The 19,906-nt window shown below is 42.8% G+C and overlaps 1 protein-coding gene across 1 annotated transcript in view; it reads left to right on the forward strand.

Moving 5' to 3' along the window:
- Window positions 1-19,906, forward strand: part of RYR3 (ryanodine receptor 3) — a 763,398-nt gene that overhangs the window by 294,177 nt on the left and 449,315 nt on the right. The window contains exons 8-15 of the mRNA XM_088456566.1: window positions 4,647-4,740; window positions 9,727-9,801; window positions 9,905-10,061; window positions 13,423-13,587; window positions 14,412-14,533; window positions 14,959-15,148; window positions 16,534-16,669; window positions 18,344-18,439. Of these exons, the coding sequence (XP_088312692.1) occupies window positions 4,647-4,740; window positions 9,727-9,801; window positions 9,905-10,061; window positions 13,423-13,587; window positions 14,412-14,533; window positions 14,959-15,148; window positions 16,534-16,669; window positions 18,344-18,439 (1,035 nt within the window). The remainder of the gene's footprint in view (window positions 1-4,646; window positions 4,741-9,726; window positions 9,802-9,904; window positions 10,062-13,422; window positions 13,588-14,411; window positions 14,534-14,958; window positions 15,149-16,533; window positions 16,670-18,343; window positions 18,440-19,906) is intronic.

Here is a 19,906-nt window from a genome sequence, read left to right on the forward strand (position 1 = left end):
GGGACACACTCTGCTGTATTGTTGTGTGTATCCTGAGGAAGGGGAGTCTCTCTCCGAAACATTGAATAAAAGCACCGCACTTTTTTTACCTACTGTAACTTACAATTCTCTTGAGTGCCGCCTTCCTGCTTTTGAGATATATACTGTGTGTGTGTGTGTGTATATATATATATATATATATATATATATATATGTGTGTGTGTGTGTGTGTGTATATATATATATATATATATATATATATATATATATATATAGTAATAGGCTCACCTTATAACCACCACCATCACCGCGTGTATCCCTGGCATCCCGGACCCGGAACTAGGTGCTCTCTCATGACTTCAGAGCACTGGGCCTGTTGCCATAGAGATTGTAAACAATGAAATTGTATATGACGAATACCCCAGCCGGCAGAACGGCCACCAATAAATACATATTAAACAATACACAATATGCAAACATTATAACGATACATTAAAAAGAAGCCACAAAATGTAACTAACATTATAACTACACAGAATCCACAAATATGCACAATATAGTATTCTTATAAAAATGATCCCTTATCACATGAAGCAGTGTAGACCTAAGGATTCGTTCAACCCTCTTGGTGATAGAGTGACAGTCTCTAAATCCATCGGGCCTCACACCTCAACGATTTGAGAGAACGGTCACCCCCCTAATTGAAGGAGGGATGTGATCGATAATGATATAGGTCAATGCTGCCACGGTGATAGTGGTGGTTATAAGGTGAGCTTATTTTATTTATTTGTACCTTGAAAACAATGTAATAAACATCGAAACGTTGGTGTATATCCTGCATTTGCAGCTTTGTTTATAAGACCTGAGTGCCGCCGGTGTTGCTTCTGGGTATTGGGGGTTCCCCGGCTGGAGATCACCTACGGAGGGCACCAGGAACATTACCTTTGATTGTTGAGAGTGCTGCCTGACTGGACTGCTTATATGTATGTGTGTGTATATGTATATATATATATATATATATATTATATATATATTCCCCACCATGGCCCTAACTGTGTGGAGTTTGTATATTCTCCCTGTGCTTGCATCGGTTTCCTCCCACACTCCAAAAATATACTGGTAGGTCAATTTTGCTCCCAACAAAAATGAACCTGTGTGTGAGTATGTGGTAGGGAATATAGATTGTAAGCTCAACTGGGGCAGGGACTGGCGTGAATGACCAAATATTCTCCGTAAAACGCTGCTGCGGAATATGTGTGCGCTATATAAATAACTAGTAATAAATAAACAAATATATATATACCTCAATGCTGCTGCTGAACTCATCTTCCTCTCCAAACGCTCTACATCTGCCTTCCCTCTCCTACAAGCCCTCCACTGGCTCTCCTTCCCTTTTAGAACCCAATTCAAGGTTCTCACACTTGCTTACAAAGCCCCTCACCCATTCCTCTCCCAGTTACATCTCTGACCTCATCTCTCTCCACTCTCCTGGCCGCCCCCTTCGCTCAACCACTGCACGCCGCCTCTCATGCCAACTGATTACTTCCTCCCACTCCCGCCTCCAAGATTTTGCCCGTGCTGCTCCCGACCTTTGGAACTCTCTCCCTATCAGACTCTCCTCCTCTTTACAATCCTTCAAACGGGCTCTCAAGACCCACTACTTCATCAAAGCCTTCCAGCTCCCACTTGCTGCAACATGCTCCTTCCTCTGTTTACCCCATCTGTGTCACACCTGTTTGCCTGCCCCTCCCCTTTAGAATGTAAGCTCTTACGAGCAGGGTCTCTACCCTCTTGTGCTTCTCCTTACTTTACTTTCACCTACTTCTTACCCCCCACCAGGGCACCTAACACTTGGTTGCTTACGCTCTGTTGCATATCTGGGTGTTATGGTCACTTATGTATCAATGTATATTATCCATGTCCTTGTCCTATTTTGTACTGTCAGGCAGTTGTCAGATTATTTGTTTATGTACTATGTAAGGCGCTGCGGAGCACTTGTGGCGCCATATAAATAAAGGATAATAATAATAATATATCTCACCAGAGCAGAGAGCAACACCCCAGGCAGGAAAGAGGAACTGCACTAGTTGTGACAGTTGTAGGGTGCTAGAATAAACACTATGGGGAGAATTTACGAAGCAGCGGCTTCTGTAATCCGCTGCTTCCCAGTGGGCTTCGGGTCTGTATTTACAATGGCACCCCCAGTCAGTGTAAAGCCCGGCGTGCTTAACACTGACTGCGAATGCCTGGGAAAAACAGAGTGATGTCTGCATCATGCTTAGACTAAGCAAAATACAGATATCCCTCTGTTTTTCTCCGGTGTTCTGACCAGCTAACCAGATGTACTGTCTTTTCTTTTCAAGTATGTATATTTTACTAAATTATGCCCATCTTGATAAAGATTCTTTGGTTGAACCGAAACGTTGATGCTTATTATGGTGGATTATAAATCAAAGACATTCGTGGCAAATGTGTTATTTTCAATAGTGGATAAACTGATGTTATATTCTGGATCATTGATCTTGGTAAGCACCCTAAATTGTCTAGTTAAGAGATGCGAGTGCAGGACTCTGACACACACACACACACACACACACTCACACTCACACTCACACACACACTCACACACATTAAGAGGTATTAACAATTAACTTTAAAAAAAGAAAAGTAGGCCTGTCACTTACCCCATTTGGTTATTTGACTTGGTCAGGAAGAGGGGGTAAAACTCTCTGCTCACTAATTATTATTATTTTTTATAATGCAAGTAATAACACCAAACATATTTCATTTTCCAGTCTTGGTTTTGGAACTTCAGAGATACAGCTGATTACATTTTTCTATGATTTAGCTGTGAAGCACACAGTGTGCATCTGAGCACAGTCTCTGTTAAATGGCCTGAAAACACCAGATTTACCATGAACATTGAAGATGACAATAGCAGAAACATGTCTCTGTTTTTAGCCTTATCATGTTGAGTTCAGTGCCCTAAGGATCAAACTATGACGCACATTGATAAGTGTCATGTCTATGCAACCTTTTTTCATTTCTGTATTAGGCTATTCAATTCTCATTTAATTTATCTTCAGTAAATGTCAGTCACGTCTATAACCAAGCAATTTGAAATCCTACTATGGTACTTTGTGAGATCTGAGTGCTATAAATGTACTTTAGAATTATGTGGAAATAAAGGAATTAAAGGTGCAGCTGGTCATCTACTTAAGAACATCTACTTAATATAAATATATATGACAGGGAGTGTGATAGGGGAGGGAGTATGACAGGGAGTGTGATAGGGCAGACTTGCCGACTTTCTGGCTGCCCCTTCCGGGAGGGAGCAGCCAGATCAGTATTACAGGGGGTGTGGCCATCGTGAGGAGGCGGGGCCGGCCAGGTGATGCACATTTGTGGGCGGGGTGGGGGCGGGGCCACACAATCGCGTCGTTTTGACCCCGCCCCCGCTACACAATGCCGTTATTACAGACATTGTGAAGCAGGGGGCGGAGCCAAAATGACGTGATTCGCCCCCCCCCCTGCTGCAGGAGTTTCTAAGGTAGGTGCAGTGGGGTAAAGAGGGGTGGGCGGCAGCCGGGAGGATTGCCTGCCTTCCCGGGAGGTCGGGAGCGGCACCCGATTTTCAGGAGGCTCCCAACCAAATCGGGAGGGTAGGCAAGTATGTGATAGGGGAGGGAGTATGATAGGGGAGGGACTATGATAGGGAGTATGATAGGGGAGGGACTATGATAGGGAGTATGATAGGGGAGGGAGTATGACAGGGAGTATGATAGGGGAGGGAGTATGATAGGGGAGGGAGTATGACAGGGAGTATGATAGGGGAGGAAGTATGACAGGGAGTATGATAGGGGAGGAAGTATGACAGGGAGTATGATAGGGGAGGGAGTATGACAGGGAGTATGATAGGGTAGGGAGTATGACAGGGAGGTAAGTCACTCTAGAAGCTTTTAAACCCCCCGAAATTGATTCATATGTGTATACAGGCTTTATACTAGGCTGTATACATGTATATTTATGTGCGATTATATTTAACATTGATATATAAATGTTAAATATAAAAGCCCATAAATATACATATATACAGGCTAGTATAAAGCCTGTATACACATATCAATCAGTATCGGGAGGCTGGAGCTGTACTTACCTCTCCGCGGTCACCGGGAAGCAGGGACGGAGACTGTTCCCTAGCGCATGACTGAGCATGCGCAGGGAACAAACAGAAGAGATTGTTTTCGGATTTCCAAAAACAATACCTTCTGTGACATCGCAGGGACAGCGTGTTATCGCAACCGCTGTCCCTGCTGAACATGTTGCTTAATAGCTTACATATTTTATCATAATTGATCAAATATCGTGACGATGTTGCCTGATAATATTCTGGGCAACATCGTCACTGTTACTGAATAGACCACACAGTCACAAATGTTAAAACACTCTCAGAGACATTTATGAAAGTAGTCAGTGAATAAACTCACAGTGCATGTCTAAATGTAATGCACACTGGAAATGTTTCAAGTGTTCTTGGTTTCTAAAATGAGTTAAAATAATAGTATCATATTTGAGTTGCATTAAATCATGATCTACTGTAAGCTGAGTATTGATGCATTGTTTACTGTGAACCGCAGTAATTCCACACATTAATAATCTTATTTCAGGGTATCTCCTTGGTGGACATGTGGTCCGCTTTTTCCATGGCCATGATGAATGTTTGACAATTCCGTCTACTGATCCATCGGAGGTCCAGCACAGGTGAGATGAGAGGATGGGGCACTATATAGAGGTTCTGTAAATACTTTCATAGCTATAGTAGGCAAGAACAATCAGTAGGGAATTCTAGTAAATTATATAGTCATTGTTATTTCTAATCAAGCTGCCCAAGGCTAGTGACACATGCTTGCTTCGTATGTCTATGGACTCAATCCAATTACCCGCAAACGGTGCGAGTTGCCATTGCCACGGCATTAAAACTCCTGCAAAAGCACCGCATCTTGCACCCTTTGTGGCCGGCTCCGAGCCCGAATTCGCACAATTTTGTTCGTAGCCCTATGGGGCTGTTGTGCAAGTTCGGGCTTCCGAACCGCGATGACTCACACCCGCGATCATCGCGTCTAATTGGATTGACCCCCTATGTGTCTTGCTCAGTGCTTACATGCTGTGGGTCCTATTGATCAGCAAGTTTTATCATACGCAATGAGAACCTGATTCAGAGATGGACGCTAGTGCGATTGCAGCTGCGATTTCATATGCAATGCAGCTGCAAAAATATGCTAATGCATGCCAAAGCACAGCCGACATAAAGACGCCCACTGCTGCCTTCTTACATGCATATGATGTCGCTTACCTGTGTAAATATATCGATAACATTGACGTACAGTACTTCAAGTGGCCATCATGCCCTTGCGGAAGGTTTGACCTGGCGCAGACTCGGCTGCTCTCCTGACATGCAGAAGGCTCTCATACTGCATAGTAGATCGCAATGGTTAATTTATGCAAACCCATGTAATGGTGTTTAAACGCTAAGACACACCTGCGTTTTTCTGACCACCACCTGTTACCACCCACAAACGCTATCCTCCTGTCACTCACTTTGCGATGGATTCCTATGTGCGTCAATAATTGCAACGTGTCTTAAACACATGCGCGATGGCAAACAATCGCTAGACCTGCATGCGTAATCGTCATTGCGTTCATCTCTAAATCAGGTCCTGAGTCTTAAAACTCGCTGTGTATGATAAATGGTGCTCCAGCCAATCAGCTCCCAACTGTCATTTTTCAAACAGATGAACATTAGAAGCTGATTGACTGATATCACTGTAGAACAAATTAATAGTTTTCATTTGTTTCCTTTGTAAAAATAGTCATACATTACTAATTTGAAGTCAAGAAAAACTAAAATGATTTCAGAATGTTTTTACTAGCTCTATTTTTTGAGCTACACTACTTGCACTATACTGTATGTACATCAGTAATATAGTCATAGTGTAAAGATATTTTTAAATAATCTGATATTTTCTTGATAGAAAAATAAATAACAGTTGTTTTAATTCAAACAATCACAAATAAGAACACAAAACGAAACAAACATACAGCATACGAGACAAACATACAGCATACGAGACAAACATACAGCATACGAAAGTACTATCTAATATAGTGGCCTATTCATGGGGGTGCTTTCTCTTTGCTTGTCGCTTGTACTCCTCTTCTGGGGCATCTCTTGTCACTGTCCAACAGTAGTGATTCACCTGATATCTTTGTTGCATTGCTGAAATGTCTTGGTGTAATCGCTCACTATGCTTGTCACTCAGTGCACCACAGTTATCTTGTGTGGGTAATCCCGTGAATCGCATATATTTGAATAGGGGAGGGGACAAATAACTGATTCATTTAATTGGGTGATTAGGCCCCGCCCCCTCTGCACGGACGCAGATTGCTGGTAAGATTCTCTCCATTCTGCCCACTTCACTAGGAATACCCCTACATCATCATAAATGGGCTATATCTCGTACTCAGAGCTGAGAGTTTTTTTTTTTTTTTAAATTCTTTATTTAAAGCGCTTATAAAAATAAACAGACTGAGCATATAAACAGGCATGAGTGCAAATAGCCTCAACAATGAGACATATTTTCAAATTTATAAAGAAAATACAATATAGATCTATATATGTAAACAAAATTAAAAGAAAATAAGGCATGGGGGGAAGACGGGGGGGTGGAGGTGTAAGGAAGGGAAACAGGACCATTATAGAAATTAAAACATCTGAAAGATATTTAAAGGATATTAAAACAAAAACAAGGAGGAGTACCTGTCCAAGGTAGTAAAGCATATAAACACGAAAGAGTGGAGTGGGGAGGAAGACCCTCCCGCGACATGGGTTCAGTGGAGGAAATACAAGGGTAAGGAGTGGGGGGTGCCCTCACAGGAGAGCCAAGGAGCCCACACTTGGGCAAATAGATGGCCCCTATCATGGAGATAGTAAGTAATATTCTCCATTGCTGCAATATGCCAAATTTGTGATTTCAAGGCAGAAAGAGATGGCGGGAGAGGATTTTTCCATTGGCGGGCTATTAAGTATTTGGCAGCTACTAGGATATGGGACAACAGTCTCTGGGAACGCTTGGAAAGATCGGGAGGAGGGTAGCGTAGTAGAAAAATCCATGGGTCCCATGGAATCGGAGTTTCAAAGAGCTGATTTATAAGGGTATGGACCGAGGTCCAGAAAATATTGAGGACTGGGCAAGTCCACCAGATATGGGTAAGAGTACCCCGGAAGCCACAATTTCTCCAGCAGAGGGGTGAGGTAGAGGGAAACATTTGTGAGAGTCGCACTGGGGTATAGTACCAGCGGTAGTATAATTTATATGATGTTTCCTTAAACTGTGTAGAAATAGAGGATTTGGCAATAGCCTGTCTCATGTCGTCCCAAGCCTCCTCGTCCGGTGGCGGGCCAAGGTCCGTCTCCCAAGAGGATTCCTGTGGATTACAAATTGAAAAAACATCATCAATAAGTATATTATAAATTTGGGAAATCATTCCTTTGGACATGGGGTGGAACCTGCAGAGGCGTTCAAAGGGGGTGAGGGTGCGTAGGAGTGAATCTTGTGGCATAGATTGTAGAAAGTGCCGTATTTGACAATATTCAAAGGGGCAGAGGGGTTCGGTAGGAGTTTTCGACTGTAGTTCCGAGAAGGAAAGCCAATGCCCATCTGCGCTAAAATCCACAGGAAATTTGAGGGACAGATGTGTCCACAATGTCATGCGGGTCGTTTGTAGGCCTGGTGGAAAACAGGGATTGTTCCATATGGGTGTAAGGGGAGACATAGGAGAGGAAATTGAGAATTTAACGGAGTATAGATTCCACAGATGTAGTAGGAATTGAAGAGTAGGTGGGAGACTGGAGGAGGGGGGGGGGGGTGATCTCTTTTGTAAGCCCCAGAGGGAGGACAGATCTGGGAAATTAATAAGGTTGGCTTCAATGCCAAGCCAGGATGTTGTTCCAGGGGGAGGATAGGAGGAAACTATTTGAGAGAAGTGGGTAGCCAAGTAATATAGGTTTAAAATCTGGGAGACCTCTACCACCTTTAGAAATAGGTTTCTTAAGAATAACAGAAGATAACCTGGGGGTTTTACCATTCCAAATAAAGCGGGTAATGCTCTTCTGAATTTTATGGAGGAGAGAGTGGGGAACAGCTATAGGGAGTGTTTGGAATAGATAGAGCCATTTAGGAAGGATATTCATTTGAACAGAGATGATTCTGCCCAGCCACGAAATAAGTTTCTTCCAAGAGGTCAGGTCTGCGTGTAGTTTAGCGAAAAGTTGTGGGAGATTTTCCTGATACAGCAGGTTATAATGGGAAGTCAGGAAGATCCCAAGGTATTTAAGTTTTTTATGTTGCCACTTAAAAGTATAGAAGGGCTTTAGGGATTCAGCGTCCTGTTGGGGGACATGAAGAAGCATGGCCTCCAATTTAGAGTAATTGATTTTGTACCCGGAAAGTGTGCTATAATTATCCAGGAGTTCGTAAAGATTGGGCAAAGAGATCCGAGGTTGAGTAAGTGTAAGCAGAATGTCATCCGCAAAAAGGGCAATTTTAGAGGAGATGTTCCCAACCTACACACCCGTGATACTAGGGTTAAGGGGGATAAGGGAGGCTAGAGGCTCAATTATTAGAGCGAAGATTAAGGGGGAAAGGGGACATCCCTGTCTGGTACCGTTGGAGATGGAAAATAAAGCGGATGGGACTCCATTAATGGAGACTCTAGCTGAAGGGGCAGAATAGAGAGCCATGACGCCCGTCAGGAAGTTCCCGGACAACCCAAAGGACTGTAGGGCATGAGACCTGAAACCCCAGGAGATCCTATCAAATGCTTTTTCAGCATCCAGAGAAAGAATAATAGCTGGGGATCTCCTGGAGTTAATAATATGAATCAGATCTACTGCCCTGCGCGTATTATCCCGTGCCTGACGGCCTGGTATGAAACCAACTTGGTCATAATGGACTAAAGAGGGAAGAACAAGATTGAGCCTGTTAGCCAAAATTTTTGCGTAAATTTTAACATCAAGGTTAAGCAGGGAGATAGGTCTATAGCTTGTGCAAACACTGGGGTCCTTGCCTTCTTTAGGTATGACAACAATTCGGGCCTCCAGCATTTCTGCAGGGAAGGATCCCCCCTACAGAACATTATTAAAAAGGGAGCGTAGGTGGGGAACTAAAAGACTCCCAAACTTCTTATAGTATGCAGCAGTATAGCCGTCAGGCCCAGGAGATTTACCTGATTTACCTCTTTAATAGACGCTACTATTTCTTCCTCTGAGATCTCTCCGCTCAAGTCGTCCAGGGCCTCCCGGGATAGAGCTGAGAGTTTTAAATGTCATATTCATTCTTTGCATGCTGAAATCAATTAGAAGTAACTATTTTTACATCTGAAACTTTCATTGTTGTGCGGTGTATTTGATTATAGAGAGTATCAGCGCTATGCTCTGAGCATAAAAATACAATATGTATAATGTGCAGGCTCAAAGTGCCTCTGTGTCTGTAATTCATTTGTGATTGTATCATGCTAGTTTAATATTACTGTTGTCTAGTACAACATAAGTAATACCTACATAGAAGACATTATAACAAGTACAGTATATGATGATAAAAAATGACAAGCACAGGTACACACTAGTACAATGCCATGCACAACAGAACTTAATCTAAAATATTAATTATTCTTGTGTTTTCTTTCTAGGAAAGTTAATTATGAAGCAGGAGGAGCAGGTGTTCGTGCCAGGTCATTATGGAGAGTGGAGCCCCTCAGAATAAGGTCATTTCTATTTATAATTTCCACATTATTCATACGCATTACTATGTCACCTGAGAAAGGGGACTCCATATAAATAAATCTTTTTTTTTTTTTCTTTGTGCAGCTGGAGTGGAAGTCATATCCGATGGGGGCAGACATATCGCCTTCGCCATATTACAACTGGGCAGTACTTGGCACTGACAGAGGACCAAGGATTAGTGCTACAAGACCGAACAAAGTCAGACACCAAGTCATCAGCTTTCTGCTTCAGAGCATCCAAGGTGAGGACTGCAACCCCGTTGTGTTCTGACATGCATTAGCAGTTTAGCACTAACAAGCAGTGACAATGTATAGCTCCTGTAATGAACATGAACTGCTTTGTGCAAATGGACGTTTATAAAGATGACTTTACAGGTGCTATACCACTAACAGAAGCTTTTAAATGTAATTTAAACATGGCAATCATGCTTCAGCAAATACATGATAGAAATGACAGCTTAATGGTTCATGAAGTGAATTATGAGTTATCAATACTGAAGTGCTTGTATTTTACCCTGGCAAAACCATGTTGGTCTATAGAAATGGAGACAGGGGGAGGGGGGAGGCCAAATGTCTGGACAGATTTAGTTGGAAGGACCGGAGCATCTTTGCTCCACTCTAGATCACATTATAAAAATATTCAAATTTGGGGATGTTGGACCCAGGGGCTGTAGAGCTTCCATTAGAATTTAATTAGCTGAACCCAACAAAAATTTGGCAAACTGAGGGCCTGAGGGCCTGATTCGATGTTTCCCAAGTGCGCATGCGCACGACGGAGGCGGCCCCGTCTTGCGCATGTGCAAGACCCGAATAACGACGGCCAAGCCGTCGTTATGGGTCTCGCACCAAAGGGGGCGTGCTGTCGATGGTGATTGTGGGCGTGCCGGGGGTGTGGCTGCCCAGACGGAGGCGTTCCCATGGGAGCGCCTACCATCTGGGGCCAGCCCCACTGACATCACTAGTGATGTCAGTGGGAGTGCTTTTGGCTCTGATAGAGCCAAAAGCACTCCAGGACTTGCGGCAGCGAGACCCTACTGCAAGGGTCTCGTCGCAAGCCCGATGGTCTTGACCATCGCGACCATCATTTTGGCCGCTCACTATAGCTGTGGGTGGTCACCCACAGCTATGCGAGCGACCAGGAGGCTGCTCCAAAAAGAAGGAGTGACGGCCCTGATTCAGAGCGAGCGCTCTGTCAGAGCGTCCGGCTCTGAATCAGGGCCCGAGAGTGGCTGCTGCTCTCGTCCGATGAATCCCCAGTGGCAAAATGTTTTTCTAGAGCTGGTGAAGTTGTTTGAGTGGGTTACTGTGAATCTTCGCAGTTTAACTGTTGGCTTCTCTGCCTGTCCTTGATAGGTTTGCTTTCTGTTTTGTGATTTTCAACCTTTTTCAACTCGCGGCACACCGAACAAGAGTTAAAAAATTCTAAGGCACACCATCAGTACCTCATGGGAAAAAACACACACACACCATTGCCCCCCTGGGAAAAAATACTCACAAATTGGCCCCCTACAGGAAAAAAACTGACATTAGCCACCACAGAAAAACACACACATTACCCCCCAAAGAAAAAAAGAAAACACAATGGCCCCCACAGAACAAAAACAACCACATTGGGCCCCGCGGAAAAAAAAACCACAATGGCCACACAGAAAAAATTAATACAAAATGGTGCCCACAGAAAGAAAACAAACATATTGCTCCCCACAGAGAAAAACAAAAAATCACAATGGCCCCCAGAGAAAAAATAAAATAACCAGCTGGGAAGGCTCACTGTCATCCCTGTCCTGTCCCTCATTGGCTTGGGTTGCTCAATTACACTCAGTGACTGAGCAGATACTGCAAGCTGGGAGCAGTGTGCAGGCAGACGGTCAACACGGCATATGTGACCTACAGTATGTCACACTGCCGCTTCTCCATAGGTCATGCCCTGGGTGCACCTGAGCCTCCCTGAAGAGCCCAGCCCTGCCTGGGCCAGCAGTACAAGTAAAGTCAACTCTGATTGCACTGACCTCGCGGCTCACTTGACAACCCCTCGCGGCACACTATTCGGAAAATGCTGGTATAGTGTTTACTGTCTCTGTCTTCTGTATCATCGTTATCTGTCATGCCTGATCAAGGCAGTTTCCAGACCTAAGTCTATAGGTCTCATTGATACATCATTTGTCCAGTAAACAGTCGGGCACAAACCCCTTATATGCAGCATGCGATGTTGGCAGACAAATGCTGTTCACTCCTGTAGATTATGCAATTGATCTGGCAGAACCAACTTGGGTTAAATCCCATTCTCAGTCCAGGCTGCTCGCTTGCAACAAGACTGTCATTCAACCTTTGTCACTGAAGCCTCAGCAGCTAACACCATGAAGTGCATCTGGCGTGGTCCATCTGTGGTGCCACTAGGTGAATGCAAGCCCTGGTAAAGTCAGTCCAGGGTCTCAGTAAAGAGTCCTCTTTTTTTAGAGAAGATGTTAAATCCGATGTTTACCCAGGCTAGTCTCAGAATCATCAGAATTCTGCCTGGTGTGGGTTCTGTCCTGAGATGTAGCAGGACACATTTGTACTTTGGACCTTCGTTTCTACAGACCATTTGAACTGCGGCTAATTACCTGTGGATACCACTAGAGCACTATACTGCAAGGACTGTGCTTACCAATATTTTGGGAACTACACCAACACTTGGCGAACTTTTCTGCTAAAATCATATTGCATAGCGCTGATACTCTCTATTATCAATCCAGCAAGAAATATAGGAGTATGATAGGTGGCTTATACCTGCTATGTATTTTTGAATATGCACATCATTGTTATATTGGATTTTCAGACAAAGCTGGTTTCTAGATTTCACAGTTATGGTGCATACACACGGTCAGATTTTGTAGGACGATATAAACACTAACGATTTTGTTTACTGTTAATATCATCCATTTTTTAGCCTCTTTTAACCTTCAAAAGACGGACGATGCGTGGGCATGGATGATCATTAATGATAACGACCATCGCCCGTGTATGCAGTCCAACCTGGTTGATATCGACAAGGTTACTATAGGGATTGCGGATCGTTTAGTCGTTTGGGGGTTGGTGCTGTGCTGGATGTTCGATAACGATCATCCAGCACATGCAGAGTGATCAGACAACGTTATCTTTATCATCGTCTAGTCTGAACGTGTGTATGCACCATAAGTCTTTCAAACCATCTCTTCATCTTAATTATGTTTACACATAGCAGGACTCTGGCATTTACAAATAAACATGTTAAGTTTGTAGCGTTTATCGCGCTATAATTAACATGCTTCAGTAAAGAGCTTTGTGTTTGCCAGCCTTCTGTAAAAGAACGTGACATGAGTCATAGACTACTGATTTGCTGCAATTATCCCAACAAAGGGCTGCCACGATCACATGAGTATGTTTTGGATATACATTTAATTTAGGTACTTTTAAAACATTTGTGAACATATTAATAGATTAGAAATATACCTATGTATTTTTGTTTATGAATAATACAGTAGTAGAGATGTATGATGGTGTTAAACTAGGGAAAGCTACAATTCTTTAGTACATCTGACACTTTCCGGATATTTTCAATTTACTTTTTTGTTTTTAATGTAGGAAAAATTGGACTCTGGCCCAAAGCGAGACATTGAAGGAATGGGAGTAGCAGAGATAAAGTATGGAGATTCCATTTGCTTTATCCAGCATGTAGACAGCGGTCTGTGGCTGACTTACAAAGCCCAAGATGCAAAGACAGCGCGATTGGGACCGCTTAAAAGAAGAGTAAGTACAAGTTTTAATGTACAGTATATTTCATATTCATCAAAACAACTGCAAGTAATTTTTCAATAAAACGAAGAAAAGAGAGTGGCCTATCTATGTTTTGTGGTAAACCAGAAGTACTAAGGTACTGTAGCAAGTGCTTCGTTCCTATAGAAATGTGCTTACAGAAGGGATAAATATAGCAAAAACAAAATAAATTATAGAAAAATAGGATGAGAGTGAAGGGAGGTGCATCAGGAATTATCTGGGCTACATCCAAGAACCATCTCATGTTCAATTAACTTAGTTACTCTGCCAATTGATAAGTAATTCTCTTTACTCTTGAATTCTTGGAACCAGAGCCATGAGACCCAGGTGGTGGCGTTAGGATTGAGTCTTTCAGAACCTTATCCTCAATTGCCATTAGTTATGTACTCTTTTTATCCATTGGCCTTTAAAGTAAGATCCTTATTTTTAGCTTGCTATGACTTTTAGAAATGTATGATTATTATATATTTAATCTAACAGGGCCGAACTGGCCATCTAGCAATGCCTCAGGGCCGGCTCGAGGTGCACTGCTGCACAGGGCAGAAAGTCACCTTCCCGTTTTACCGACTCAAATAATGGTCACTTATAGACATGAGCCACATCCATTGCCCACAATATGCCCTGACATATTCTTTTCAGCTCAAATAAATCTATACGAAAAAAAATCCTTCCTGTGACAAGCTACATAGGCACAAGAAATGGAAAATTCCCGGGAACTTGCTTCATACATATGGCATCAGAATAATTAGTTTCCCCTGAACAGAAGCTGTCTGTTAAATCTGTTTAAATCTGTACAGGCGATCCTGCACCAGGAGGGCCATATGGATGATGGCGTCACATTACAGAAGTGTCAGCACGAAGAGTCCCAAGCTGCTAGAATCATCCGTAACACCACAGGATTGTTTAGTAAATTTATCAGGTACAGACTATTCAGCAATGTTTCATTTTGCAACACAGCACAGAAAAGTATCTTTCATGTATCTATTGATTAGCTTCTTAAAAGGATGCAAAGTCTTGGATCACATTGGAAGCAGAAGTAGATTATTAAAACTGCTGAAAGTAGAAGCCAATTAAAGTGTACTGAGCCTCATAATTCCACTGTTGCAGCATTACCTCTGTACTATTTGTACTAGTCATTTCCAGGATGTCACTTTTATAACATCTAAAGCATCTGCAGGGAACGGTAAACAAGATATAAAATCAATCAAGTGTTCTTTATGTTACAGAAAGTGGATACTTATATTTAAATCATTATCACCACCGACAACGCACGCAGAGGGTGTGAGGTGTACAGTTGTTATCCTTTGTAAGTTCCATTGGACAGAGTATGTGTTTTATCACTAGTGATCTGGATTCTCTGACGGGAAACAACCGGACAGTAACAGCCCCCATCGCCCTGCCTATTGAGGAGGTAGTTCAAACCCTGCAAGACTTGATTGCTTACTTCCAGCCTCCCGAGGAAGAACTAGAACATGAAGATAAACAGAATAAGCTCCGTTCACTCAAGAACAGGCAGAACCTTTTTAAAGAGGAGGTATGAAATAGGGGCATTGTTACTGAAGGGTGTATGCATACACATAATTTAGTGATTAATATTAGTTTCTGTTTTTCGTCAATTCTATGTGCGTAAAAGTTATTCATCTTCATTATTTTCCCTTTTGTCTTACTTTGTCCTGTATTCTTCTTAGTGGTCTATCTTATCTAGTTGTAGTAGACACATAATGGTATTACTGTAAATGCTGAAAAACATATACTACAGAGGTGTATAATGTAAATGGGTACATTACTTCATGTGACCAGCGATGTTAGTATAGAACCAACCTGTGCCCTTAGACTAAGGGGGCATGTATGAGAAAAGGAACTCTTAAGAAAAATAATGTTATTGCCTTCTGATTATCATCAATTAATTTACCATATAAAATTGTATGTATGACAAATAGATTTCTGATCACCACTATGTGAAAGATCTTATACACTGGTTTCAAAATACTGTACATGGATTCACATGTTTCAATACTAAGAAAATCATTAATGTATAGGAGTAGAAGCCATTGGTGGCAAAGGTTTCATATCTACTAGCATTTACCTTTAGGATATGGAGCATTTACATTGCAGCTCTGTATTTCTGATGCTGCCTGCTCTATTTGCCCGCATTCACCACAGTGAACACATTAGAGATAGTGACCCCTTTTCCCAACCACAAATGCAAGAACTTGTCAACCACTGCATTTCAAATGTGATGTAACTGGCGTTTAATACAACACCAGTTGGTAATGTTCCTAAGCATACCTCAGTTTATCATCCCTAATTGCCCTGATTTTGCATCTAAATTGTGTATTTGAGTTCTCAGCCGCATAGGGGTGCATATTAAAATGCACAATGCAGAGTTACTATATGTACTATATGACTGATGTGCGCCCTGCATAGCCGGCACCATACTTAATTGAATTGATCCGATTAGGTTCCATTGACACCCCAATTACAAATGCAATTGCTCATTAACAACTGTATGTCAACAAGGGTGCAAAGAGGGTAGGGTACAGAGTAGCCAGGCCCGGGCCTGTATGGGGGACCTGGGCATGCTAGTCCCACAAGAAGGCATTGCTACGCTCCCCCCTCAGCAGAATGCAGCTCCTTCAGAGGTCCCCGGTGTCCACAGCTCCACACTTGGCAACAACCTCACCAGTACCTGGACCCGAATAATCTCTTGGCAGCTGTGCATGTCAAACACATTTTACTTTTGGTGTCACTGACATTTAATGCAACAGTGTTAGGTAATCAGTATAAGATATGTGATCAAAGCTAAATCCCAGTAATTTGACAAAGCTAAACACCTGTTCACTGATCCTTTTTGTTGAATCTATTTAACAATGAATGTATTTGCTCTGTCTAAAAATGCCATCTGTGCCTCCTGTGTAGGGTATGCTGGCTTTGGTGCTGAACTGCATTGACCGCCTAAATGTGTACAGTTGTGCAGCACACTTTGCTGAATTTATTGGGGAAAAAGCTGGACCAGCATGGAAAGAGATCTTAAACCTTCTTTATGAATTACTAGGTAAGGGGAAACTTAAAGCGTGAATGGAATATGTTGGCACTATTTACTGTAAATAAATGTTTACAGTATTGATAAATATATTACTTTCAAATGTTGTTTCGCTTCAGCATCAATACATCCTCTTGTATGTGGTAACTATTAACAGCCCAAACTGCTGTGGTTTCTACATATCCTGACATCTGTAACATGAGTAAGTTTTCTAGAACAAAAAAACATTGTTTACCCCCACAGTAATAGGTGTAGGAGTTGTGCTTGACCCATCCTGCAGCTTAACGCAGCAGGTCAGTGGAATGATGAGTACTATTATATTCTGTATGATAACCTAGGAGGCATGGTTAGGGCCCCATAAGATGTGAAAAGAATGTACGTACAGTATTTATTGCCAGTAGTCAAGTGTGTGTGGAACCAAGCCTGGGTGTATGAAAATGTCCATGGGAATGTGTCATATTGAGCATTGGTGGCCTGTGAGTGAAAATTGTTCAACCTGTGAGGTTACATATAGTACAAGAAACGTGACTTGGTGACCATCTTGGCTGCATTGGGTGATGCATATATCACTCCCACGGAATGGCGCTCTTTGTGTCTTTGTTTACCTTAGAAAAAATTGACGAGAACAAAGGGAAACAATCATACTATAGTATTTTAAAATGATAGTTGACCCACCCAGTGTGAGGGGTTATTTATATCCGAAAATAGGTGTTGATAGAAGCGTCCCATCCACTTGATTTTTAAGGTACAAACCTCTTGATATATTAAAAGCGACCACCTCACATAAAGAGGATTCAACAGCATAGATTACAATAAAATACTTTATTGTAATTCCAATAGATGTTTTCCGGGTGTTATTTCATGTACAAAAATAAAAAGAGATAGAGGTACATAGCATAATACTGCTTCAAACAGCTATTTTATAAAAAATTTTACAAATAAAAAAACAGGACCTCAATGTTTAATAATAAGTCCTGAAATAAAACAGACACTAAGGCTCGTTTGGGTGAGGATGCCTACCAGATGGCAAGGTGGTCTGAGTAATTTCAGACAAGCGCATGCAGTCAGGTGTCCCCACACTCCTATCCTTTTGGCTGAAACTGCTGACACAGGTACCAGCATCCACTACTGTCCACGTGTCCTGCCAGCAATGCGTTTCTGATAATACCTTTTTCAAGCTGCATTGGGTGATAGTTAAGTGGTAGTCTCAAAGGCCAGTTGATACACTTCTTTCTCATTGAGATTGATGCCATCATTTACCATGGTGCCAGATGGTTTCCCAAAACCTAGTAGTTCCATTTGTAGCAACCATTTATATCTAATCAGTGGGATAGTTGCCCTACCCAACTTCTGTTTTTAACATGATGTCCAGTTTCAGCAGCTGATCAACATATATGGAATCATAAGAGACATCATCAATAGCAGGGCTCCTATAGCAAACACCTTTTCTCACCACTTGTCACTACTTATTGCTGGACATCATAGGCCTTAACTTCTACTTACTTGCTCTCTGCAGGGACAACAACTTCTTAGCAACATTCATTGCGATAAGTGTTGATCAGTAATATATCAACATTCTTCTGCTAAATGACTGCATAGATGGTGGTTTGGCTTAAAAAATAGATCTGTATTGTATTGCAATTTAATATTCTGTACAAATTGACATTATTTTATTTATTTTTTTAGCGGCCCTTATTCGTGGAAATAGGAGCAACTGTGCACAATTTTCCAATAACCTGGATTGGCTTATTAGCAAATTAGAGCGTCTTGAATCGTCTTCAGGTATGTGTTCACAATAGTTTAACATTCTCTTCATGAAATACCTTGAGATGAATACTCATATACCTGGAACAGCACCCTGCAGCCAGTGTCACTGCTTTCTTTTTTTTTTTAATTCTTTATTTAGAAAGCTCATAAAAGAGTAGCATAGAAAAACACAAATATAAGGAAGAGTACATGAGCCATTTTTTTCAATACAATAAATAGCAATAAGCATGTGGGGGGGAGGGGATCAGCAGAGGGGGTGGAAGGGTATGGGGGGGGTTTGGGAACAGGACTGTCAAGAAAAACAAAATACCATAGAAGAAGCCAAATGCTGGGCAAGAAGTATTATAAGGTAGAAAGAAAAACGTGCCAACTGGAGAACAGGAAAGAAGAATATTCAGTCAGTTAGGGAAGTTTGCATAGGGAAGTCGGAGTAGGGAGATCAAACTCAACCAATGCGCATGAATGATATATGGGTAGTAAGTGCAGGGAGCAGAGGCAGTGAAGTGTTGTCATATGAGAGCCATGGAACCCAAACTTGAGATACTATATGGCCTCCATAATGAAGATAGTAGGTAATATTTTCCATTTCCGCTATATGTCGGATTTGTGATTTTAGGGCAGAGCGGGTCGGTGGAAAAGGGTTTCTCCAGTTACGGGCAATCAAACTTCTAGCAGCAACTAGGATGTGGGACAACAACTTGCCCGTCAGCGGCAGCCCGACATGAACAGAGATCGAAGCAGCGGTAGCCCGACAGCGCTGGAAATCCCGATCGTGGATAGGTGAGTATCTACTAACCTGACCGCCCTAACCCTCCTTAGGGGTGCCTAACCCTAACTTCCCCCCCAAGTGCCTAACCCTAATCCCCCCTCTAAGTGCCTAACCCTAACCACCCCCTTCCCCGCTGCCTAAACCTAAGTCCCCCGGGGGGGTGCCTAACCCTAAGTCCCCCCCGGGGGTGCCTAACCCTAACCCTCCCTCCCCCTAGCCTAACCCTAATCCTTCCGGGGGGGGTGCCTAACCCTAAGTCCCCCACGGGAGCCCTAAACCTAACCCTCCCCCCCCGCGGCTGTCCGCTCGCGGCGCCCGGCATCACTACGATCTGGATGCCGGGCGCCGGTCTCCCGGCATCGGGGAAATGCGGGCGTCTACATCTAGACGCCCGGCATTTCACCCTTGCCGGGATATGACAGCCGGGAAGCCGGCTGCCGGTATTTAGGCAGTCGGCTTCCCGATTGCTTCCCAGTTATAGTGCCTGTTCCATTCTCCCAGAGGGGCCAGGGTTTGTATTCCAATCTATTTTTGGTGCAGAAACCCAATGGGTCGTACCGTCCGATTCTCAACCTCAAGGCCCTCAACAAGTCCTTGCGGGTGCCACGGTTTTGGATGGAGACCCTACGGTCCATCATTCTGCCGCTGGAACCTGGGGATTACATGGTGTCGTTGGACATACAGGACGCTTACCTGCATGTCCCTATTCTTTT

Source organism: Taudactylus pleione, unplaced genomic scaffold (genome assembly GCF_031769625.1).
Source record: "Taudactylus pleione unplaced genomic scaffold, aTauple2 ptg000707l, whole genome shotgun sequence".
Classification (NCBI taxonomy): Eukaryota; Metazoa; Chordata; class Amphibia; order Anura; family Myobatrachidae; genus Taudactylus; species Taudactylus pleione.